Source organism: Phacochoerus africanus, chromosome 7 (genome assembly GCF_016906955.1).
Source record: "Phacochoerus africanus isolate WHEZ1 chromosome 7, ROS_Pafr_v1, whole genome shotgun sequence".
Classification (NCBI taxonomy): Eukaryota; Metazoa; Chordata; class Mammalia; order Artiodactyla; family Suidae; genus Phacochoerus; species Phacochoerus africanus.
This window is the reverse complement of record NC_062550.1, coordinates 97,744,748-97,770,055: the sequence shown is the minus strand read 5'-3', so window position 1 is coordinate 97,770,055 and position 25,308 is coordinate 97,744,748. Positions and strand designations below refer to the sequence as shown.

The 25,308-nt window shown below is 43.0% G+C and overlaps 1 protein-coding gene across 2 annotated transcripts in view; it reads right to left on the bottom strand.

The window, feature by feature from the left end:
• KITLG (KIT ligand) overlaps positions 1-20,429 on the bottom strand; it is a 91,597-nt gene extending 71,168 nt beyond the window's left edge. The window contains exon 1 of one of the 2 annotated variants that reach the window (XM_047788325.1): positions 20,081-20,429. In XM_047788325.1, the coding sequence (XP_047644281.1) occupies positions 20,081-20,095 (15 nt within the window). In that variant the 5' untranslated portion in view covers positions 20,096-20,429. The remainder of the gene's footprint in view (positions 1-20,080) is intronic. The other variant, XM_047788324.1, reaches the window with a different exon arrangement.
• Between the last annotated feature and the right edge of the window lie 4,879 nt (positions 20,430-25,308).

Here is a 25,308-nt window from a genome sequence, read left to right as displayed (position 1 = left end):
AGCAAAGCAGGCTGTGGGTTCAAATCCCGGTTCTGAAACGTACATGCTGCAACCTTGACCAAATGATGGAACCTCTCTGAGCCTCTGTTTTTCTCAAGGTGATAACATTTCCTTGGATTTTTGCAACGATTAATAAATAAGACAATGCTATCAAGTACCCACAAGAGAACTGGTACCAAATAGATCACGACATGACTGTTAATGCTATACCCGCACACCTCGGAGCTCTTGTGGGTTCAGTTCTAAACCACCACAGTGAAGTGACTATTGCAATAAAGCAAGTGAGTCACACTAATATTCTGGTTTCCCAGTGGATGTAATAGTTATATTTACACTTACCATAGTCTCTGAAGTGTGCAATAGCATGATGTCTAAAACAATGCACTTATCTTAATTACAAAATACTTTATTGCTAAAAAAGGCTGACCATCACCTGAGCCTTCAGCAAGTTGTAATAGCTGTTTCAAAGTTCACTGATCACAGATCCCCATAACAAATAGTGAAAAATTTGAAATACAGCAGAAATATATGACACAGAGAGAATGAGCAAATGCTGTTGGAAAAGTGGTGCCAACAGACTTTCTTGAGGTAGCGTGGCCATAAATCTTTGTGGGGTTTGTGGGGGGGTGGGGGGGAGAATGGGGGGAATGCAGTACCTGGGAAGTACAATAAAACAAGGTATGCCCACAGTTATTTTATCATGACTGCTAATTTTTTTGTAATGTTGACCTTAAAATTAAAAGCTATACTAACAGTGGATGTCACAACCCCATTTATGTTCTGTCACTGCCATAAATTAAAGATCAGCACAGCAAGGGGATAAAAAGAGATTGTGAAGCTGACCCCTGGGCCTGGATTCGGGATCAGCTCTCCCAAAGCAGGCAGGCTCACCTCTACCTGGAGCAAAAGGGAGGCTGAATTGTTTGGGCAAAGGGTGAATGTTAACCTGAACAGCAGGGTTTCAAAAGTCAGCTTTAGCTTAGGTAATAATTCAAGACAGTTTTAGAAAACAGTGTGTTTACTCACGCACAGAGAATGCGGTATAGCGTGGGGGCTGAGAGGCCGTGCTTCTAGATGCAAGCTGCTCTAGTTTTAATCTCTACTCTGCCACCGACTGGCCTTGGGGCCTTTGGGAAGTTATTTTATCCTTCTGTGCTCCAGTTTCCTTACCTGTAACACGGGCCTAAGAATAGAACTTCGTTCACAAGCTCCTTGAGGATTCGAAAAAATTACACACATACACACTTGGTATCTCGTATCTGACAACGAGCTCACCCTCATAACTGTCCACTGTGTTATTACGACCGCTGTCTTTTCAAACACACCCTTGACAGGAATCTCCATTCATGTCATTTTCGGACCTGACGTCTGGTGGTTCGAGTCCCAACTCTGGGCACCATCCTTGATTCTTTCCATTCGCCCTCTTACCATCTGCGGCCTGTCAAATCCTATTAGTTCCCCGGCAAAAGAAATCTTGAAACTTTTCACTTCCCTCCCTGTCGTCTTATACCACTGCAACCTGCGCCGAGCTCCATCACTCCTGCCTAGAAGACTGTAAGGAGCCTTTAAATTGCCTTTTTTGATTTCATACTTGCTTCTCGCAATAGTGTGGTCTTCTGGAAAGGCAAACAGCACCACCTGGTTAAAAACCTCTGACTGCCTTGCTGTACATGTACAATAAAATGCACACTTCTGCCTCTGGTCTACGAGGCTCTGTTTAACGTACACTTGCCCACCTCCATGCTCATCCTTTTTTTTTTTTTTTTTGGCTTTTTAGGGCTTCATCTGCAGCAGCAGCATATAGATGTTCCCAGGCTAGGGGTCAAATCAGAGATGCGACTGCCGGTCTACACCACAGCCACGTTGGATCAGAGCTGTGTTTGAGACCTACAGTATAGCTCATGGCAATGCCGGGTCCTTAACCCATGACCAAGGCCAGGATCGGACCCACGTCCTCATGGATACTAGTTAGGTTTGTTACCGCTGAGCCACAATGGGAACTCCTCCACGCTCATTCTTACCCTTTCCTCTGTCCTCACTATACTCCAGCCACACCGACCTCCTTTCTGTTCCTGAAACACGGGGAATGGGTTCCTGCCTTAAGCCCTTTGCACCAACTGTTATAAGCTTTCTTCCTCTTGGACTCTCAAAGGGGAAACTCTTTCTGACCATCCAGGACTCATCTCAGGCATCACCTTCAAGGAGAAGCCTTCCCAGGTGATCTGCCATGAGCAGCCCCAGCACTCTCAGATCAATTTCCACTCAAGCACTCAATCAGGAATGATGCGAAACTGTCTTGCCTCCTCAGTTCGTTCACTCTTACCATCTATTCCTTCTGACAAGCATGTAAATGGGAGTGAGGATGAGGATTCTATTACTGTTAATTCTTATCTCTAGTACCTTGACCTGCTAGTCACTCACAGGACATGCTCCTTCACAGCTGTGCATGGCCAACTGTCACTAAAATCTGCAGAAAAATTCTCTTGTATGGTACTGACCACGGCCATAGCAATCTCTAACCTGTTTGAATAAACTCAGGGGTGAAATAGGGCACAAAGTCAGGCTAGTGTGAGATTCAGTCCTTAGTAGATAGGGTCCATATTCACGAAATGGAATTGCAACATTACTCATCAGTTTTGCTTGCTATCTGCCTCCTGCACTTGAGTTTCAGCACCATAAGGCGGGTACTTTCCATCCCTCGCTGTTTTGTCCAGAATGGGTAGAGCAATGCCATGTTCAGAGAAGTCTCCGATGAACATTTTTAGAATGAATGAAGGATAAACAGGAGAGTTTTGCTCACCCACTGGTCATAAACTCTTGCCATCCTTCGCACTCTTAGGTCTATCACTGTTAAACCCTAATGATGCCACGAGTGAGTAACGGTGCAACATTCTCTTCACTACCCCAAATGTGACAATAGCTATGTACTTTTCAGTTTGAACCCTTAACTGTTTCCTTCGTACCTTGAAATACTTCTCTAGCTCCATGAACATGGAAAACAAAGATATAAAACCAAGAGCAGACTGTAAGCCCCATGAAGAGCAGGAACAACTTAACTGCTTTTCTTACTAGTGTGGCTCTCAACTCTTGCACCGTGCTTTGTTTGTAGTAAATGCTAAATAAACTATTTTTAATGAACAACCAGAGGAAAATGCCTTTCCTGGCAGATGCAGCCAAAGTGTGGTAATAATCCAAAGTACTAACCTGCCTGTAAAATCCCCAGATCCCCTTTCTAAAGGAACTAGATGAGTACAATGTGTAGTTACTTTCCCGTATTGACCCAACAGGGGCATATTAGGAAAAACAAAAGAACAAAAACATGGAGCTGGAATGCAGGTACCTTCCTATACTAAATTCCGTGGACGCCTCTGAGGTCTACAATTCTGTGCTTTGTTTAGAATTCCATCAAATATGCATCTATAAATTTCTCCCTGTATCCCCAGTGAGCTGCAATCCATCAAAACCTCTAAAGCAGCCATTCATAAAAAAATTATTCATGGTGATTCTGCACTGGAAACACATGCAGGGAATAGATTTCACTAGGGAGCAGGCAAGTTCAGAAGTGATGACAAAGGTTAAGCTTTTAAATGCTAATCTTATCTCTTCTCAAAGCACTGGTTGACTTATCTGTCATCCCTACTAAAGCAGGCAAAAAAAAAAAAACCACCAAAACCCTCACAGAACTAAATTATTTTTTCATGTCATCCAGACCTACTTTGACTGAAGAATAAAATCGACTCCCTTTTCTTCATAGTAACACGGCATAATATCACTGCTCTCTTCTCCTAAGACTTGTTTGCAAGAAACAGAAAGTTGCATGCCACACAACTCAAGAGTGGGCTGGAATGACACTTCCTCTGCACCCCTCCCCCCAAAAAAATAGGCTGTATTATTGCATTTTCTTGCTAATCATCATGACTAAGTGGCAAGATTTTTTACTCTGATTTTTCACCACGATGCCACAGAGTTGGGCTTAGCACTCTCTGTGACAGCCCTATGGAGGAAGAGACCCCACATTCCATAGAGAAAGAAAGATGTAGGGCAGAAATAAAAGGCTCACCACGTATCAGCATGTGAGGGGTGGCATCACATTTCTTTTTACAATTTTTTTTTTTAAAGGTGCCGAGTCAATGTAAAAACTAAAAGTAAATGTACGTACATACACTACTTTGTGTTCTGAAATCCTTCTTCAAAGATGAGTTGGGAAGGTGATCAATTAAGCTTCCTTGGTAAAAAGAAAAAAAAAATATGGAAAATGTCCTTTAAACCTTCAAGTCCTAATGCTCGAGTGGGGGAAGGGAGGAACGGTCTCCTTGGATCAGAAAAGAAGGTAGGCGAGCCTTTGGGCTTTTTTCACAGCAGCTGCTTTGCTGAGCACTCCAAAGAGGACGGAGGAATAAATGTAAACAAGGAGACTGCTTGGAGAGCAAATAGATTCTTTCACTACATAGGAGCAAAAGGAATCTACTTCCTCGGGAATGAAGACAGGGCCATGCATCCAGCTAAATGAAATTTAAAAGACACGCTTCAGCTGCTGTACAATTCAAGTGCCAAGTCTGCACTCGCCATTCTGCACATCTACTTCATGGTTTGATTTTTGAATGTTACATCTCCTTCTCTTGGATGGTCCTTTTTGGAGCTTTTGTTTGTAAATTGAGACAGGAGGTAGATGTTGCTCTTTGTAATGCAGTGATTATTTAAGACCTGACAAGTTTTATGGGTTCCAGTTAACCTTTCAGTTCCATGCCCCAAACCAAGCAGGTTACCTGATTCAAAAAAAAAAAAAAAGCAAAATAGGCCATGCTACAAAGTTGCATAACTTGAAAAACTTCAGCACTTGTGAAAATTTTGCATCGCGAATTTTTTTAAAGTACACAAGCTCTATACAATATTACTTTAGGGAATTTTATTGTAAAGCAGTAGTATTATGGCCTTAGGTTATTAAGATGGTGGCTTCTAATCACAGATGAAATTTGAAAACATCACTTGTAAATCCATCTCCAACTTTCTTCCTCCAAATTTAAATACATCTTTGATCTGGAGTACTGAAGTATCATTTTTGCTAAATGCCTTCACCGCAAATTAAGCCCATAAATACCATGTAAGTTTAATGATCTAAAATTCTCATACTGCCTACAGTCTCATATCTCATTTCTTTCAACACTTTCTTGATAGAGATTATACACATCAGTGTCTAAACCTACACAACATCCTTTCCTTGTCTATTGCACTGGCTAACCATTAACCAACACAAACTGTGGAGAGAAAATATGAAAGGAAGCTTCTTGAACATGGGTGAGCTGGGAGGAGGAATTTGTTTACTGTCCTTGTAATAGTCTTCTGCATTAGTATGTATCAAGAAACACATCCTATCTAGGGAAAGGAAGAGATGGCAGCAATACTAATACGAAACAAAAGGATGGGTTTAAGACTGACTACTTGTACGAAGCTAAGCAATTTGTTCAACCTTCCTAAGCCCACATTTCTTGTTCTGTAAATGGTAGGATCAGACAACCACCCTCATAGATGGGAGAGAATCAGGGGAGATAAAATTATGTAACAAAGTTAGCTCAGGACAGGGCATAGCAAATGAGCATCAGAATCAGCTTTTCTTCATCATCAGCAGCAGTATTACCTGCTAAAATCTCTCTGGCTCTCAGTCCCTCTATCATCTTGACTTAGCAAGCATCAGCTGACACCTGCTATTCAACCTATTTTGTTATTTCTTTAGAGGTGGCAAGCACCTTGGCCCACTCTATTGGTTTTTTAATCCATGGTCTCAACCTCAAGTGGCCCAGTTCTCTCTCCAAACAGAATCACGTTTGAACAACGTATGTCTGTGACAGGCGGTATCGCGGGCATGTTATGTTTCCTCCTATGAAGGGTATCAATGCGTAACAGTCACGTTCAAAAGTTCCTCCTACCTTCCAGTCACCTTCCCGGGTGTCAACCCATGTGTCAACTGAACTCAGAAGGCAGGTAATACTCAAATCCATGCTTAGAATGTCAAGAGTCAAAGATTCAGTCAAAGATACAGCTGATGTGATTCATTAACTCATAGCTTGGTTCCAAAAATCTTTACTAAGAGTTGCGTGCTGTGCCACTAGCTGGTGATACCCACATGAGGCAATTTTACCCAGGCAGACAGGTACGTAAGGAGATAATTCCATTATATTGTTTCCAATATACAATTTTTTTTTGATTGTTATAGAAGCACAGGGTAAGGTCACTCAACACAGGGGAGTTGGGGGAGGGAAGAAAGAGCAGACAGACTTCAGGAAGGGTTTCTGAGAGGAGAAATCATCTCAGCCAGACCAACTGGAGGATGAAGAGAGGCTGTCAGGCCCTTCGAGACAAAGTACAGCGTGGGGCATGTCACTCTCCCAGTGAACATTGTTAGAGGAATGAAATCTACCACCCAGGGACCCATGGCAAAAAGCAACAACCAAATCACAGAGAATCTTGGGTAGTGTGTTGAGGGTTTGGACTTTATCCTGCAGGTAATGCAGAGTCAGTGGAGGATTTTAACCAGGATAGTCACATGATCAGATCTCTGTTAATAATCTCAGTTGGGTGCATTAGACAGAATCTTTAAAATTATAGAATTTACTCTTCATTTTATTGGATAATAAAATAGATCCCCTTGGCGAGGCGAACCCCATATCAGCACCACATTGCTCCATTTAGGATGTGGATCTCCTGGGTGGTCACCAAGTTCTTGTTCTGACTTTCCTACATTGCCCGTCAAGTGCCAAGACACACACTGCTAGGGAAAGATGCAAAATTAGCAAGCCCCTTTGTCATCCAGCTCTCCTCTTAAGCAGCTTATAAAAATAACTCATGCCAATGATTCTGTCCCATTCTTCACTGGGCCTTAAAAGAATGGATGTAGTTTTTTTTCTTTCCTTTTCCAACACTTAAAAAGAGATTTTCACCTTTTGATTGAACAGTTTTGGCCCAAGTTGTTGTGTTAGATCCCACTCTGGAAATGAACCCACAGTTACTTCACACTTGTCTGGGTTGATAACTTAATTGCTGAGGGAGTGACAGTCAAAGATTCAATCAAGAAACCACTAGAAACACTCTTCAGGTTATACAATGTCGGAAAACAGGAGCTGTTTTCTGTCTTTCAGGAGTGTTTTGAACAAGTCAGCACTCCATCAAAAGGAACATAACAGTTTAATGTTCTGTCAGAGAATGGAATGCTTGTTTACCTTAAGTAATGGACTGATAAAAGTAACTTGCATCTGTCTTGATTGATCTAAAACTTACTTGAAGATTAACCTGGACAATCAAGCCCTCAAACACTAAACACAATCACCCATTAGTAAATAAAACCTGAATTCATAATGCAAACATTCCCAAACTCTTGATCATACAGTCTCACTAAATTCAACACATGTGAAACACACACACACACACACACAAACATTGCATACACAAATTAATTTTGCTTGGAAAGCTAACATTTACCCATGTTTTCCGGGTACCTGGCAACAGCCCTTCTCATGCATTGGCTCATTTAATCCCCAAAACCACCTGGAGAGCTAGGCACTATTACAAATGTCATTTTACAAACGGGAACATCAGACTGTGAGAAGAATTAAGCGACTATGTCACCCAATTAGAAGAGCTAACTCTAGATCCATGTGTCTCCAAAGCCATTAATACGTCCTACATAGTGTGAGGCTCACTTTGAAAGACATTAATAAACACGAGGCTTTCATGGGTTTAGAAAGTGTGAATTTTTCATCACTCAAGGATGGGAATAATAAATAGTCAGCCCCGAGGCTTCCGAATGGAATGGCACGGTCTGAAGAGCACTGCTCTATTGCGAATTCCTGTATCGTACAACTGGTGAGGTGGTCAGCATCCTTGGTTGCAAAGGGAGATGGTGACCCCTATGCAGACCCTCACTCATCTCCGTTCATGGTTACACACCCCACTTCCCATAATCACCCATACGCTCGCTGCTGTTCAATGACAACAGGTGTAAATTATTACTGCCATCACACAAACGGAAAAACAGGCGGATATTTGCTGGCAGAATCCAGTCCCTGACCATTACAGCGACCGCTTACTGACCATCAGTTCGACGTCAGCCTATTTCCATACACTACCTCATTGAATCTTTATATTCTTCCAACTATGTACTATTACCTTTATTACTCCATTGTACAGATGAGGACATCAAGGCCCAGCGAAAAAGTAAATAACATGCCCATGAGTCTTGGTGAGTAACAAGCGCTATGAGGACTAAAGCCTCATTCTCACTCCCAAGTCCATGCTCCTCTGAGTGTCTACATGAGGCCAATGGGTCAAACACTGGAACACATGTATAGGGTAGCAGGAAAATACGGTTAAGTCTGAAAAGTCCTTTTTTTTTTTTTTTTTATAGCCATACAATTCTGTCAGTGACCATCACAAAGTAGGTACATGACCAACTACTTCTAGGTTAAAAAGGTAAGGAAGGGAGGAAACAGGAAGGAGGGAGGTGGAGGGAGCAGAGAGGAAAGCTGCAAAGTATTGTTACTCTATTTTTACAGAAGAGGAAATTCAGTTTAAGGTTAAGCCAAGTTAAATAAATTGCCTAAGACCCTGAGGCAAGCTAGAGGCAAGAGCCAGAGGTACAGCCTAGGTGCTTTTGACACCAAAGCCATGATCTTTCCTTTCTCCCTCAACAAGTGGCTCTACTTCTACTGATGCAGAAGATGACTCCTCCTCCCAGAGAGGGAAAAGCAGGAGACCACTCCCCAGTGCACAGGAAGGGCTCATGGATGCACGCCACCACCCCTCATCCTCCCTCCCCATTCCAGGTAAAGCATAGAGCTGAGAGGTTCCGACTCAGGTTCCAGACCACCTGGTTCCTAAGCCAGCTCCACCTCCCATGAGCTCTGTGACCTTGGGCACAAGACAGAAAGAAGTCCCTTTGCTCTAGGTAAACGATCTTGTGATTATAATTCTACCCATTTAGCTCCTTTTCAGAGTTCTCTTAAGGCAGGGAAAGAAAGCAATTCTTCAGGACAAAAGTGCCTTCGAAGCCTGAGTTGGTTGGATAAACGGCTTCAATTTTCCCTTTCATTCTGACAATGGAGACTTTGTAATTAAAGTCACTTTCTTAAGAAAGGCGTCATCACTATCAATAGGCGTACAATTTGTTTAATGCGCATGATCATAGTGAATACTTACTTATTTAGTCTTTCCTAGGTGCCTGGCTGTCTGTGGGTCATTTCACGTAATCTTCACAACCACCTTCGAGACATGTACCACTGCTCCCTATCTGGCAGATGGGGGAGACAGACTCAGAGGATTAGCCCACCAAAGTGGCCCATCTAACTGCAGTCCGTTTGGTTTATCCACAGTTCCGTCGTCTCCTGCACCTGTGCTCAGTGATTCTAGGACCTTCTAGCAAACACTTTCATTCCTACTAAAGTGATAAATTACATCGTGTAGCTGCCGGTTAATAATGCTCCAGCAGTCATTTATTTCCAAAAAATGGTACCACTAATGTAGAAAATGAATTTTTAATATTCATGCCATTGGACTGATAAAGAATTACAATACAAAGGTCACAACTTTAATGGCTGGTGGCTTTAACAACCAGACGTAAGCATAAAGACATTATTGCTAAATAGTTTTCTAATATGATCATAGCCACTTCCAACTGCCTTTGCAAACAACGTGAAAATAGTCAGAACAAATTGATTATAGTCATTCCTGAAGCATTTTTTTGCCCAAGAAGTTATTTTGCAACACATTTTTCAAATATTTAAAAACCTCCCCTCTGCCAAAAGAGCACCCTTTGAAAGACACTAACGTTTTGGCAGGAGTTCTTAATTCCATGAAATAAAATGGTGTTCTTATAGTTTCTAAGTGCTTCCCTCAAAATGGGTCCGTGAACAGGAATTGGATGGCTAAGGAGACTGAGGTGGGAGAGGCTGGGGACCAAGACTGTGCTCCCAGACTTTGTGCTCCTGCGGGGGCCTGCAGAGTTAAGTAACAAGCAAACTGTCCCTCAGCCAGGGAACTCAGCTTTGCCTGAGTTCATCTCAACAGGTATGAGATGAAGAACCATCATCTTGACATGCAAATTAAAGGAGAAAAGTCTCAGGCCTTACAGATTGTGATGTATATACACGTATACCTAATATAGTCGCATTCTGCTGATGGGACTCAGTGGATTCTAATCTTTAGACGTCAACAGGCTTGGGCTCAAATCCAAGCTCTACCACTTGCTTTCCCCCCCACCCCTTTTAGTCTTGGGTAAGTGTTCTTAATCTCTCTGAACTTTAGTCACCTTATTTAAAAAAAATATATATATATGTCAACCATAATATCTACCTCATCACATCTTTTGCTAGAATTGGCATATGCCTGTGCGCTACGGCACAGTGCCCCATCTATGGTGAATAATCAATAGATATTAACTTATTAACTAGTCTTATTGCTTTCTTATTTTTTCCCTTCTTAAGTAGCTTGTTTTTTGACCTATTTTGTAGAACTGTTACATTTTGTAGAAAGGGGAGAAAGACAAAGGAGCTAAAATTTGGGGAAATTCTGTTTAACTTTCTAAAAGTGCTTAGGAGCATTTAAGTAGATGGTGTGTACATAAGGCAGTTAAAGAATTCATCTCTTTTATTTTAATTCATTTATTCATACAAGTCCTATGGCCAAAGCCAGGAACTGCCAGCAATGAATTTATGTTTGACCAGATGTGGATTTACTGAAAGGTTCCCTGATTTGCTCTTCTTGCAGAGAAGGAACTGATTCTTTACTAAGAGCAAGTTACTGCGTAGCTCCACAGTCTCTCTCAATCATCACATCGATACCACCAACAGGTAGCTATTTGTACACCCACTTTAGAGACTGGGAAAGTAAAGTTCAGAGAGAAACACTACAGAGCATACTAGAAAGTGGCAGAACTGCTACTACATCAGACTCAGTTCAGTGTTTTCTGTTTGCTCACATGCCTGCCAGTTTTGCTTAGTAAATAATAGTGCATTTTAGTTATTACCCTGAAAACCAATGCTATAAATGGTGAACAAAGTAGCCTCTCCAATCAAACATATTTCTGTGTATAACAGTATTTAAAATTTACCTTTTGTTAAAAAAAAAAGAAAAAGAAAGACTTCTAAAAAAGGTTATTGACACTTAGCAACCTGAAATCAGGCATTTATTCATTCCACAACATTCAATCTGTGTTTATTGAGCATATAACATGAGCCATTCTGCTAAGCTACTGGCATCACAAAATTTCTGTTGCCAAATTCTATTATAGGCAGCTGTGTTTAATATCCGAACTGTATTTTTGATTCAATGTTCCTATAAGCAGAACGTGTATCTTTGAGGCACAGAATAAGGTGTGCTGATGGACTGGGTGGTGCCAGCTAAATGGGTATTAATCATTACCATACACACCTGGAGTTGGCAAGGATTAGACCTTATCTTAGTTTCCCCGTCTGTGAAATGGGACTTGAGAAAAAAAAAAAAAAAAAAAAAAAAAAGCACTTACCTCTCAGAAGAAAAGTTCTTTGAATTAATTCATCTTGGAATTGTTTTCTAGTAAGTGCCATTGTGGCATGATCTTATTATCAGAGTGATTTGATTTAACCAAAACAATCATGAAAGCTACTTAAAATGGCTACACATTTAAATGTCAAATGCTTGACACATACTGGAGTAAGTATCATTCTTTCAAGCTGAATCATTTCTGTGTGACATTTATACAGAAATACAAACAATAAATGGTCAGATTGGTTTTGGGTTGAAAAGTCTATGGAATTGTTTAAGAATAAAAAAGATCCAAGTTTCAGATGGAGGGGAAAAAAATACTCCACTATTTTCTAGTATTGTTTAGACAGAGTACTATTATAACCATGGTACATTATGAACGAACATGTACCCAAGTTTTGGGGTTTTTGTTTTGTTTTGTTTGCTTTTTGGGGCTGCACCCATGGCATATGAAAGTTCCCAGGCTAGGGGTGCAATCAGAGCTGTAGCCGCCAGCCTATGCCACCGCCACGTGGGATCCGAGCTCCACGTGTGACCTGTAGCACAGCTCATGCCAATGCTGGATTCTTAACCCACTGCGTGAGGCCAGGGGTCAAACCCACATCCTCATGGATACTAGTGGGCTCGTTAACCACTGAGCCACAATGGGAACTCCTTTTTTTTTTTTTCCCTAAAGTTTTAAAAATACTTTTGTGGGCAGGGGTTAAGAATTGAAAAAAAAAAAAAAAAAGTTACCATTTTTTTGCAAAAACAATGGGAGGATTATCTAAATCCTGTTTTACAGTTCTGTGCTTTTCTACATGGAATTGATTTCATCCAGCACTAAGGACATTGTACTCGAAACCTCCTTGTGATTCTTCCTGAATGTTTTCTAAGTCCTTCATTAGATCCCTGCATTTTAGCACTCACTTTGGACCACCCGGAGGCAGAAGGCCCCCACCCAGATCATGCAAGGTAATAATTTGTCTTTTGAACACAGGGTAGAGGGACCTGTGCGTCAACAGAACACATCAGAGCTCTCCGGGTGGGGCTGGCTTAAGATCGCAGCTTTTACAATCACCAGAGATCCAAAGGCAGGCAATCAGAGACTTCAGCTGGTCATCAAAAATGGAAACCCCTAACACGGTGACTATTTCAGAGGTGTTAAATCGAAGGTTTACACAGAAGCATAAATAATGATGTGTAACTGCTGAGGTTTGTTTTGTAATCCTTCAGTTTCCCAGATCACATCAGAAAACATTTCACATGAACTATTTCTACCCTCCCTCCCTCCCGCCATCTCAAGTTCTGCCGTGAATGTAAATTTTAACACCCACCCATATGGGCAACACATCCCAGGAGGGGAGAGCAAGGCCTTTATAACACAACCTACGTTCTCTTCCACACTCTTCTTGGAAATCAAGGTATCTGTTTTCACAGGGCAATTATCTAGGAAGGCTCTGAGAAAGGGACCCCCAAGTAAAGAGTGGAAAGCTCAGCACAAAGGGGTCCTTCACAATAGACAGCCACTATTGCACTGCAATTCTTAGAGCCAAGCTGGGGTACTACCACCCAAACACTGGCATTTAGAAGAAACAGGCCAATTATGAGATGTGATTCAGTCCTGGAGTTGAGTCACGGCACTGAAAATGGAAAGGTCCTTGGCTCCAGAGATGTCCTGTCAAGGTGGAAAGGAGGCAAAAGTTCTAAGCATCCACAGGGCTTTTGTTCAGAAGACGAACTTCTGCTCCTGAAAGGGCAACAGAGCATGTGTGTGTGTGGGTACACAGCAAACAATGGCCCCCTCCAGGCTGTGCTCTTCCCTCCCTGGTCTCCAGTGGGAGCACACTAGGCATTCAGGGGGTACAAACTTTATGCAGTGGGGATGCCCTTTCTGCAAAGGTGAAGGAAGCAGAGGCTTGATTTTCCAAGTGAGCAGTGACGACTGCTTTGCTCTTGCTTTCGTCCTGTGCATCCTCTTGTGCAGTCAGCCTAGAGAGCAAAGGCATTCTTTGCAAGGCAACTGCCAGATTTTTGAGCCACTGTCTGTGTGCCAGGAACACAGAAAAGGCACCCTAACTAGCCCCTTGCAAAACTACATTCTCAAGAGCAGCACTCCAAGCCCCAAGGCAACAGCTACACTGGCAAAGTCAAGTGCTGAATTCCTGCATCCAGATAACTAAAGATAGTCACTGCTGCTTTTTTAAAGTGTCTGGGTCATTGCCTCAATTCTGAACATGGTTTTAGTAGGAAGCTCCCTAGATTTTGCTGGTACTTAGAGCAGGAAAGCGTTTTCATCACTGGCACAGCTCTATTTTCTGCAGAATCTATGGCCCCTTGGCTAGAAGAGGGATCTAGCTGATCTTGGAATATTCACATGTCAACAATAAGAAAAGTGGCTGCTGACTGCTAAGGAAAACCTGCTGCTGGCTACAAGCTTAGCTCCTGGTCTCAGCTCTGCCCATCCAAGAGAGAGGCTAAGGAAAAGGAGTAGGGAAGAAGTGTTACAGCGACCACACTGGACCTGCAAAACCCAAGGCAAGGACAGTCTCAGACTCAGCCATGCACCATCTGCAGGAACCGTCTTCCCTGGAGGCAGAAGGGATGCTCTCTCCTTTTCAGCCTCTGGGTCTCCAGGTGCAGACTCCTCCTCTTCACTGTCTTTTCAGGAATAAGGCTAGGGCATGATACTACTAGGGCTCAGTGACTTACTTGCCCAAGACTTGTCTGAGACTTGCCCAAGACTGCTGAGACCCAAGGACAGGCTCTGGAGCCAGAGCCAAGGGCAGGACCTGGACATCTGCTTCCCTCCACCAAAGCTCTTTCTACTGCACAGGCAGATTCTCCCCATTTCTACTTCATGCACACAGATGCTGGAAACTGCAGGGGCAGAAATAAGTATGGGGAGGGAGGCATTCCCTAATTACGTAAGATGACTTCCTCCGGCTGCCCGACTTGCCTTCTTCACAGAGAGAATTTAAGATTCCAAGAGAGTAAAGACCCTCTTCTCCTGTGGATGTTGCCAAACTAGCCAGTGTAAATACCACTCTTGTCATAGAGAATACTAAAGCTCAGTGGAAAGGAGAAAGGCAGAGCAGTCTAAATCGCCTTTATTTCTCCCCATCGGCTGGTTCATGATCATAAAACCTATCAGAAAACAATTTTTTTTTTTTTTTGCTTTTTAGGGTTGCATCCGAGGCATATGGAGGTTCCCAGGCTAGGGGTCTAATCAGAGCTGTAGCCGCTGGCCTGTGCCACAGCCACAGCCACACCAGATCCAAGCCATGTCTGCCACCTAACCACAGCTCACGGCAACGCCAGATCCTTCACCCACTGAGCGAGGCCAGGGATCGAACCCGCAACCTCATGGTTCCTAGTTGGATTCGTTTCTGCTGCACCACAGTGGGAACTCCCTGGTTATCATTTCTATTCACACCCAAGCAGTGACTACACAAATCGCCGAACTATAGGAAGCTCAAGTGCCATCTAGTCCAAGCATCAATTGTATCAGAGCCTTAGAAATGGGGAGTTTTAGAACTGGAGGACACTCACCTAGTCCTACTTTCTCATTTTATAATGGAGTAAAGTGAGGTCCAGAGAGATTCAAAAGCCCTCCCCAAGTCATACAACATAGCATCTGTGCTAATAAAAGAACACCATCCCCTAATAACCAAGTCAATGTCACAGCCTGGAAGAATAGTAAAATACAGACAAAAGACAAAGAGAGTTACAGAAAGGACAGTCTTCCTTTAGATGACACACACTGTGATTTTAGACCGAGAGCATGAGGTCTAATTCTAAGAAGAATCACCCGTGTCACTTCCAGTTTTCAGGACAGAGGAAACAGGTAGAGATGGGATGGTGACAATCCTTTCCAACGCCTAAGCAGAGCTGTAGCCGCTGGCCTGTGCCACAGCCACAGCCACACCAGATCCAAGCCATGTCTTGCGTCCAAGCCATGAACAGGTTTTACCATGACCTTAATGAAGTGAAATGGCAAAAACCTCTCACTGCATCTGTAAAAATCCGCAAGGCTGCAGTGGATGGTTTCTAGGAGACAAAGCCTAAACAACGTATGCCTGCAAACAGCCTATATTATAAAAGCATCCCGGTGTTTCTCAATTTGTCTTCTAAATTGTTCCCACCACACAGATGAGGAACACTGAAAGAGAATCTCCTGTGGTTTACTCATGATTTATGTACTGGAAACAAAGATGAGAGACTGCTCTGAGAGGTGTATATTCAAAAGCCTTGCCCTCATTTACAAAAGAGAACATTTAGGTAATCGAATAAAGGGAGGGAAAAAAAAAAAAAAAAAACCCCTCCCTAACTTACATAAGGAGGAAAAAAAAAGTCACTGCATGTTGCCTGGTCAAGAAGGCAACGACATCCTGAAGACATGAATGGTTGTCCTCACTCAGGAAAGCAAGTTCAAGAACACCATGGACAGGGCTTTTTTTTTAGTTTTTCTGCCTAAAATGAAATAAAATAATAGTGTCTCAGAGTCAGACAGGGGAACTGAGAAAGCAAGAGTGTGGAAATGGGACAGTAAATCAGAGATTTCTATTTTCTATTTTCAATTTCTATTTTCAATATTAACTCTCATTTTCACTTTTATTAGAAAAACTTGAAAAACATTGACACCTCCCACGCCACGGATAATCTTTGTTTTCCCTGGTTTGATGAATAGAAATATCAGCCTATGAGACGGAATCCACAGATCCAGACTTATGAAATGGCATCATTTTACTTGCAATAACTGGTTTTCCTCTGCCTTTTAAGTTAGGGGAAGGCAATTTGCTCCTCAGACATGATAAATTCAGACTGCAACCACAGTAAACCACAGTGCTGGGAGACATACATAACATCTCATTTAATCCTTACAACCACCATGTGAGAAAAATCTTTCTAACTCTTGTAATCACTGTACCAACTATAAAATAGAAATCCCAAGGAGTTCAATCATTCACCTAATGTCATTTGTCTTACCACCGGTAAAACAGAAAATTAGAATCAAAGTCTTCAAAAGCTCGAGCCTAAGATCTCTCCCCTCTGTCTCAGGTGTTCTCTAAATATGGATAGGGAAGGGCACATGCAATGGGGTTCAACGGACTATGCAGGAAACCCCCAGTATTCAGACTAGCTAGGTGGGCAGGGAATTTTTTTTTTAATTTATTTATTTATGTATTTTTTACTATTATCGATGGTGATGGAAAGATTTCAATCACCTGTTATTAAAGAACAAATGTGACTCATAATTTGCTATCTCCAAATCAGCAGTTAAGTTATAAATTAAATTTGGCAATTCTAATTGGTTTGGCTCAGGCCTTCAGATTTCCATATGGTTATTTTCCATGTTTTACGTTAAATGTAATCGACTTAGCACTTGAGTTTCTCAAGTCTTGGCAGAATGTATCAATTAAAAGCTACATAAATTAGGATTATTCAAAGCATACATCCCAAATTGAGTGATTTTAAGGACAAGATTTAAAAATGCTCTTTTCTATAAACTTGCCTCATCACCCAGATGACAAACTTCATACAGATGAGAGAGGGCTATTTTCTTCAAAATAACAAAAGCTAATATTCTATTTGCTTCTTCTCTGAGAACTAAAGTGTGCCTAAAATGGCCTTTTCTACACTGTTTGCCAGATGAATTTTTCCTATCTTAGCATTTCCAAAACTGACAGCAATCAGGAAAACTCACAAAACCATCTCAAACCTAAAATATAAGCACAGTATCAATAAAGATGGCACCAGGCCCATTAAAGTAATAGCACTTTTTAAATTGGATTTGCAAATTAAGATGCCTAATTGTTATTTCAGATGCCAGGTTATTAAAGTACTACATTGAAAAAAAGATATGGAAAGAGATGTTCTTTCCAAGCCAGAGACACAATTCCCTTCAAACCATAAAACCACACCATATGAATGAAATACATTCAGAAATCTGAAAAATGCAAAACGCTTTCACTTCTGTAGACTTGACATTAAATGCGTTGTTACAATTGCTCCTCCTAACTACTGCCCAGGTAACTATTTCCCACATGCTGAAGTCCATCACACGTGCTCAATAAATGAAAGAATCATTTATCAAACCCCGTGTTTGTTGACAGACTTTCCATATTCAGCTTGACTGAAAAGCCAGAATGTCTGATGTCCCTGTGATTCTTAGAGAGCTGCCTAATTCAAGTTAAAGTATATTATTATTATTATTATTGTTGTTGTTGTTATTATTAAATTCTCATTTTATATCCTGGGTAATGGCAGAGCACACCACCATTTGCTCTGGAATTGATGCCATTTTTGTCAATGACTATTCGAACTATTGAATATTAATAAGTATTCCTCCCTGGCAAGGATATCATTAGATTCAGTAGAATAACTGATCTTATGTCTTAATGTCAGATCTGCTTACGCTGCTCTCCATCCATACAGAGTTGCATAGGCAATTTTTTAATGTAACTTTTAAGATCAGAAATTTTAACAATACGAATGAGGATTTAAGCGCCCGTTCCATTTCTGCTGTTTATCTCATCCATTTCATGCTATTTCCAGGGCCCCCGTTTTGCAGTGCAAGAATGTGGAATTGCTAGACCTATCCTTAAAGGAAACCTTGAAGGTCATTAGATCCCAGGCAATGAATGCCTTCTTTCACCAAGGGCACTGCCCTCCTTTGCCTCAAGCCCTTCAACATAGGCAAGTTCCACCAAAGGGCTTGCACTTTTACTCGGTCTGAGCAGGTCACATTTCTAAAATGCTTAGCTGTCTCCAATGTCCCTGGTCAGCAGCACTGACTCACTAACACCAAGAAGCTTCGGTTTAGTTCGACCTCTTTCTCGTTTTCAATGGAATTATTGCCTGTAATCCGATTTACACAGCCATTTAATCCAAGTGAGGAAGGCGATTACAGAGCTCACATTTGTTTTGCAAAGCAAGGGTGCAAGGATCATCAATCCTACGGACACTCAGAGTGACTTGATAGCACATCGCGCCCCTTTGGAGTGTTGGTCATTAACCTGATCTGTCTCCAGTGATCTTGTTTAAATAGGAAGGTTGAGGCTCTTTCCCTGAACTAGAAGGTAGCCGGTTTCTCCACCCAGATCTCACCACTCTTCAAGTGAGCAGATGCTACTATAACAAAGAATTGGGTCCCCGCCCATGCTTATTAGTCTGCAAAGCAGAAAGCGTGGTACGAATCAAGTAATTACACTAAAACTTCTCCTCTGTCGCCAGTCTTTCACATTCGAATTTCAACAGCCCCCTGTGGTCATCTCAGGTGTGGCGTCCAATGCTTTGCCCATAAACTAACCTGCGGGAGAGGAACCTGCGTTCTGCTCCTCTCGGTCCCAAGCAGCGGTCCTAGAGACCACACAAACCTTTCTGCTAGGTGAGTCCCTCCCCGCTGCTCTTTTCCACACGGGTGCATGGGCTCGAGTCTTTCTACTCCCTTCTGAATGTGTACTCTTCCCGGGCTTAGACATATATTTAAAATGGCACACGACGTGTGCCATTTTATAAAGCATTTTCCGCACATGGATGCCTTCATTCTAAACTGAGGATTTATACAACCCTTTTCCCCACCACCTCCACCCTTCCGACACATTTCAGGAATTGCAATCTCCGACAGAACCTCTGGGGGGTGAAAGGGCAGCCTTACCCAACCCGAGGCAGAAACAAGGAAAAATTCCTAAGGGGAGAAGTGAGAAGAGGTTCAGCCCGCCATAGAGAAAAGAACTGTGTTTGAAAATAACCCTGGCGGCCCTTTCCAAAGGACAAGCCAGTTATCTACCTCAGGGGAAAAAAAATCTAATTGTACCCCTGAACGGTGCTTTAGCCACTAATCCTTCTCTATAATGCACAGTTTTGCAGCACTGGCAATTACCTCAATAACTACCATCGGAGTTAACACACACACACACACAACTTTTTCTCTACTGTAATGAAAGAGGTGGGTGCAATGTAGAAGTATCACCCCGTTTGGAGCTCTCCGGGGAAGCTCACCAAGAGCCGCAAACTTGGCACACGCCGCGGGAGCCAAGTTTTCCCGAGGTGGCTAGGCAGGTTCTCTGCCCACTCGAGCGTGGCTGCTAAGAAACTCCGGGTTGGCTACCTTCTGGAGGCTGCTCCCGCGCCCGCACGAGCCCGGCACCCACCCGGGGGCTGCACGAAAATCTGGGTGCTCGAGCGACCGAGCGTGGCACGCGGGGAGCTGTTGTGTAATCTCCCCGGAACCCACTGGAAAGTGTCTCCCGTGCAAAGGCATGCCTTTCTGTAATAATTTAAACTCCCCGGCCAAAGAGCAGATCCTCCCGTCTTACAGGAGCTGCAGCTCCCCACTGACAGCTCCCAACTTAGGGGCTGCGGCACCAAACTTGACACCAGCTCCCACTCTTCTCTCTCACTCCTCTCCCTGGCTCACCCGGGCCGGGGAGCTGGCACTAGCACGCCACGCCCGCCTCCCGGGTGCCCTCCGGGCTCGTCCAGCTAGCACAGCCCCGCGCGCCCCAGCAGTCGCGGCCGGGAGGCGCGGGCCTGTGGGCGCGATTTTCTTGGAGTGCCGGCGAGCTCCTGGGTGCGCCTTACTCACTTGTGTCTTCTTCATAAGGAAAGGCAGCGCTGTGATCCAGCCCAGGCAGCGGTGTGGCAACTCCGTTTAGCTGATCTGGAGCTCCAGCATATTGCATGAGCAGCGGCTGCAGATAGTCCACGCATTGGGTAGCCCGAGCGCAAACGCCCTCTCCAAGGCCTCCGCTTCGCGCGGCGCTCCAGGTCCCGGCGCGAGGCGGAGAGTGAAGCCCCGAACCGGCGCGCCGCCAGCACTTTATAGGGCTCCCTCCCGCCTACTCCGGACACGCCTCCTTCCCTTCCGGAGCCCCGGGGAAGCGAGACTCTGCTGGTGTGCGGGGGGGAGACCGGCAGGGCTGCCGGAGCACTGCAAATACCGTAGAAGTTGGATAGATTAATCCAAGCGTTTCCCCTCGATTAGGGGCGGGTGCGCGCACGGCCCGAAGGCTAGGAGGGCACGAGGGTGCGGAGCGAGAAGCTGAACACCCTGCAGCTGCCGCGTGCACTGCGCGCCTGGCTGGGAGAGTCGCAGCTGGGCCCCTCGGCTTCGTCTAGGCTCACCTGGCACCGCCCTGGGACGGACCAAATATCTAACACGCTCGCTAAGTCCGGGAGCTCCCTCTTTTCTGCAGAGGCAGTACGGGATAGTTCATTGGGGGGCCTAGCGAAGAATTCACCCCGCCCCGCTTTAGGGATTTTTTTTTTTTTAACTTAATTAGGATCTATACTTGGGCCATTGTCTTAGCCTCCCCCCCTTTTTTAAACAATTACTTTAGTGAATGAATATTTAATAATCGAAATAATTTTGACTCAAGGAAGATGCTGTTTCCAAAAACGGTTTACCGCTGCTTCTTTAGACATCTAAATTGAAAGAGAAGTGGTAGGTTATTAAACGCGGAAGTCAGCGATCCAGCCAGGGTCTTGAAAGATACACTTTTGTTTGCTGTTGTCGGAGAAGGTTTTGGAATTGGAAAGCTACTGCAACAACAGTAATAGTTAAAACCACTATTCGATGCACTTAATGCCATACCAGGCATCGTGCTAAGTACTTTACATAGATATGTCACTAAATCTTTTCCACAAACCTGTTGTATAGGTCCTGTCATTTTTATTCCTATTTTATTGTTGATGAAACAGAGCCTGAGGAGTTCCCATCGTGGCGCAGTGGTTAACGAATCTGACTAGGAACCATGAGGTTGCAGGTTCGATCCCTGGCCTTGCTCAGTGGGTGAAGGATCGTCGTTGCCCTAAGCTGTGGTGTAGGTCGCAGATGCGGCTCGGATCTGGCGTTGCTGTGGCTGTGGTGTTGGCGGCCGGCGGCTACAGCTCCAATTGGACCTCTAGCCTGGTAACCTCCATATGCCGCGGGTGCGGCCCTAGAAAAGACAATCAATCAATCAATCAATCAATCAATCTTAAAAAAAGAAACAGAGGCTGAGAGAGGTCAATTTTCCCAAACCAATAATGTGTAAATTTAGGAATTAGATGTTTTAATAAAAGAGTAGGATTCCAAATTCAACTTAACTAGTTCTTTTTAAAAAATTAATATGGCAACCTATAACCATGAGAAACAATAAAGTGGGTAAAATTTGAAGTTCACTGTGTTATTTGCCATTGCTGCTGTAACAAATAACCAAAATTTCATCACTTAAAACAACGCAAGATTACTACCTTACGGCTTGGAGGTCAAAAGTCCAAAAAGTCTAAATAGTCCAAAAAGTCCCAGGGCTCAATGTTGGCAATGTTGTCAGGGCTGTGTTCTTTCTAGAAGCTCTAGGGGAGAATTCCTTTTCTTGCCTTTCTAGGCTTCTGGAAGCTCTCCAGAGTTTTTGGCTCATAGCCTCCTTCATCTTCAAAGTCAGTAATGGTGAGTTGAGTCCTTCTCACATCACCCACTCTGACCTTCCCTTCCCCCTCCTGCTTCCACTTCTGAGGCCCTTGTGATTACATTGGGCCCAACTGGATAATCCAGGCTGAGTTCCCTAAATCAGCTGATTAGCATCAGTTCCACCTGCAATCTTAATTCCTCTTTGCCATTTAACGTAACATATTCACCGGTTCCAGGGATTAGGATGCTGACCTCTTTGGGCATGGGAGGCAGGCATCGTTCTGTCAACCACACCCAACAGTAAACAGGTCTGGGGAGAACATGGGGTAGAAACGTGGACTTGTGTGTACATGAGCGTCCTTCCGTGCGTATTTCACTCCAAGTGGCTCCAGAGCTCCAGCTAGGAGACTACCTCCCCCTCTATAGTTACAAAAATGTATGTTTGAAATCAGACCACAAACAAAGTTCAGGGTATTAACTACCTTTGTTTTCAACCAAAACGTGCTGCAGACTGTTTTAAGTGGAAGTGAAAAAAAGTTTGAAAACAGAAGCAAATGCAACAGTCTAGGAAAGTCATTTAACTAATGACTTCTCCGTGCTAATCCCAATCTTAACCCAACCAGCCTTTGGGAATAATTTTGGTTACACTCCTGAAATATATCATATGGCCTAATCGAAAGGGAAGTGAATTTGAGGGAGTTTTTCCCTATATCAAAACTATTACAGGCTGGGACCTTGCCTCCAGTCAAGGATTTAGCAGTGTGCCACGCATAAAGCTTCCCCAGATGACTGTAGGTATTACACCAATGAACATATTTATCAAATGAGTATAAATCAAAATGCATTTTTAAAATATGTGCTCTAACATATGTGTATAACACATCTATATCACATCGAACAGATGATTTCAAGTTGATTGTATCTCAGGAAAATATTTGAAGGATCAATTTGGGAGTGGGATGGACTGGGAGTTTAAGGTTATTAGAAACTACTACACTTAGAATGGATAAACAATAAGGCCCTACTGTGCAGCACAGGAAACCATATCCAATGTCTTGGGAGAGACCATGATGGAATCATAATGGAAGATAATATAAGAAAAAGAATGTGTGTGTATTTATATATGTATACATATATACATGTGTGTAAATATATACGTGTGTGTGTGTGTGTGTGTGTGTGTGTGACTGGGTCACTTTGCTATACAGCAGAAATTGGCACAACATGGTAAATCAACTATACTTTAATAAAAATTATAATTTTATTATTTTGGGGGGTTGCATGTACCTTTTTTATTTTATTTTTTACTTTTTTTTATTACTCAGTGAGTTTTATTACATTTATAGTCATACAATGACCATCACAACCCAATTTTATAACATTAACAATTATAATTTTAGATAAATACTAGGCTTAATGAGAAATGAGGGGGTGTGGAGATAGTAAAAAAATAAAAATAAAAGCGGTTTGATGTGTATCATTAAATAAATAAAACTAGTGGTAAAGGAAGGTGTATATGACAAAAGTCATGCCTTTGGTACAGTTAGTGAAGCTTGGCAGACCTCCATCTAATCGTACTAATTTTATGAAATTAGGAAAGAATGGCTTAATAAGTTAAAGGGTAAAGAAAACAGGGGGTGGACCTATCAGAAATTCAGTTCAATTTCTTTTCATTCAGCCGAGTAATTCATCTCAGTACTCAGTATGCTCATCCCCCGCTGTGACGCCCTCTATTTTTTCCTCTGTTCCTCCCGCCTTTCCTTCTTCTCTTAGTTCTGCCTCCTCCTCCCACCTCCACAGCCCAATGGCTTTCTAGCTACATTAATATCATCATTGTCACACCCATAACTCTGTTATGTGTGGTTGCCTTCATACTGCTGCACTAGAGTTCTGCTGTAGAAGCACATTACTTGAGCTCAAATTAAGAAAATAAAAAAGCATATATCAAAGGTATGAGAAGAGCTAGCACACAAATCAAAGATTGTGGGCAAGCTCATCAGGAGATCAGAAATACCGAGATCCCTCTTTAAGGTAAGCCTCTGAGAGCGGGCAAAGGCCAGCCTCCAGTCCCTTAGAAGAAAACCAGGAGCTGCTTAAAAGTAAACAAGAGTCAGGGAGTTCCCGTCGTGGCACAGTGGTTAAGGAATCCGACTAGGAACCATGAGGTTGCAGTAACCATGAGGTTGTGGGTTCGATCCCTGGCCTTGCTCAGTGGGTAAGGATCCAGTGTTGCCGTGAGCTGTGGTGTGCGTTGCAGACCCGGCTCGGATCCTGAGTTGCTGTGGCTGTGGGGTAGGCTGGCGGCTACAGCTCTGATTAGACCCCTAGCCTGGGAACCTCCATATGCCGTGGGAGTGGCCCTGGAAAAGGCAAAGAGACAAAAAAAAAAAAGGAACCCAAGTGGACAAGAGGCATCAGGGAACTGTCTCTCATAGAATAGTAAGCTCCTGTTGCAGAATGCAGGGAGTTCAACATTTGACACCTTGGCAAGAAAATTTGTCTTTGATTATCTAGTCTTGGCTGGCATACTTTGAATGCCAGTTGGTCCATCATGCTGTTTTTGATTAACCTAATTGTTGGAAAGCTTATTTATTTATTTATTTGCTTACTTATTTACGTTGGGATTTAACATCTGTTGTTGATGTTGTTAAGAGATAGACTTAATTTAGTGAGTAAATTTGGGAAGGCTTGTCTTGTGCATGTGGAACATCTCTGGTACATTCACCCCTTTCCGGGTGTCTTCTGTTAGACACACATGTTGATTTCAGGGCCCTTTAGAAAATGGCACCCCAAATGGAAACCACAGTTTTTTCAGGCCAGAAGGATGCCATCCATTCCCATCTTTGGGGGGGGAGGGGCGGGAGATAGGATAAGAATCATTCTTTGATCATAGAACTTCTGCTGAGAACTCTGGTGGCTTGCCATTGCTTTTGGAATAAAGGAAGGCAAAGCCTTTCAGGTTTCTGGAGTCTGGCACTTCCTGGCTTCTAGAGAGTCAACTGGTGCTGTGTTTGCTGCTCCAGAGGCAAGAGCCATTTTCTCTTCCTCGGAGTTCCTTCTCATTTCAGAGCCTTTGCTTATAACTTCCTTCTGCCTCCGCAGAGATCACTTTGCCCAATCCTCTCCTCTTCGCCTAGTAAGTATATTATTCTTTAGCTCTCAATTCAGTGTTTGCTACATTTTCTTCCTCAGGTGTGGGCAAGTTCATCAGGCGATCAGAAACCCTAAGCTCTGATATGGTCAGATTCCCTCTTGTTCTAAACTCAAGTATGAATTTTCTCTCTTTTGTGGCATTTAAAAAACAGAGGCAGTTTAGCATTTGTTTGTGATTATTTGATTAAAGTCACTATGACTGTTCCCACTGATTATTTTATCTTCAATGTCTACTGAAGTGAGCAGAACACAACAAATCTCTTAAATGT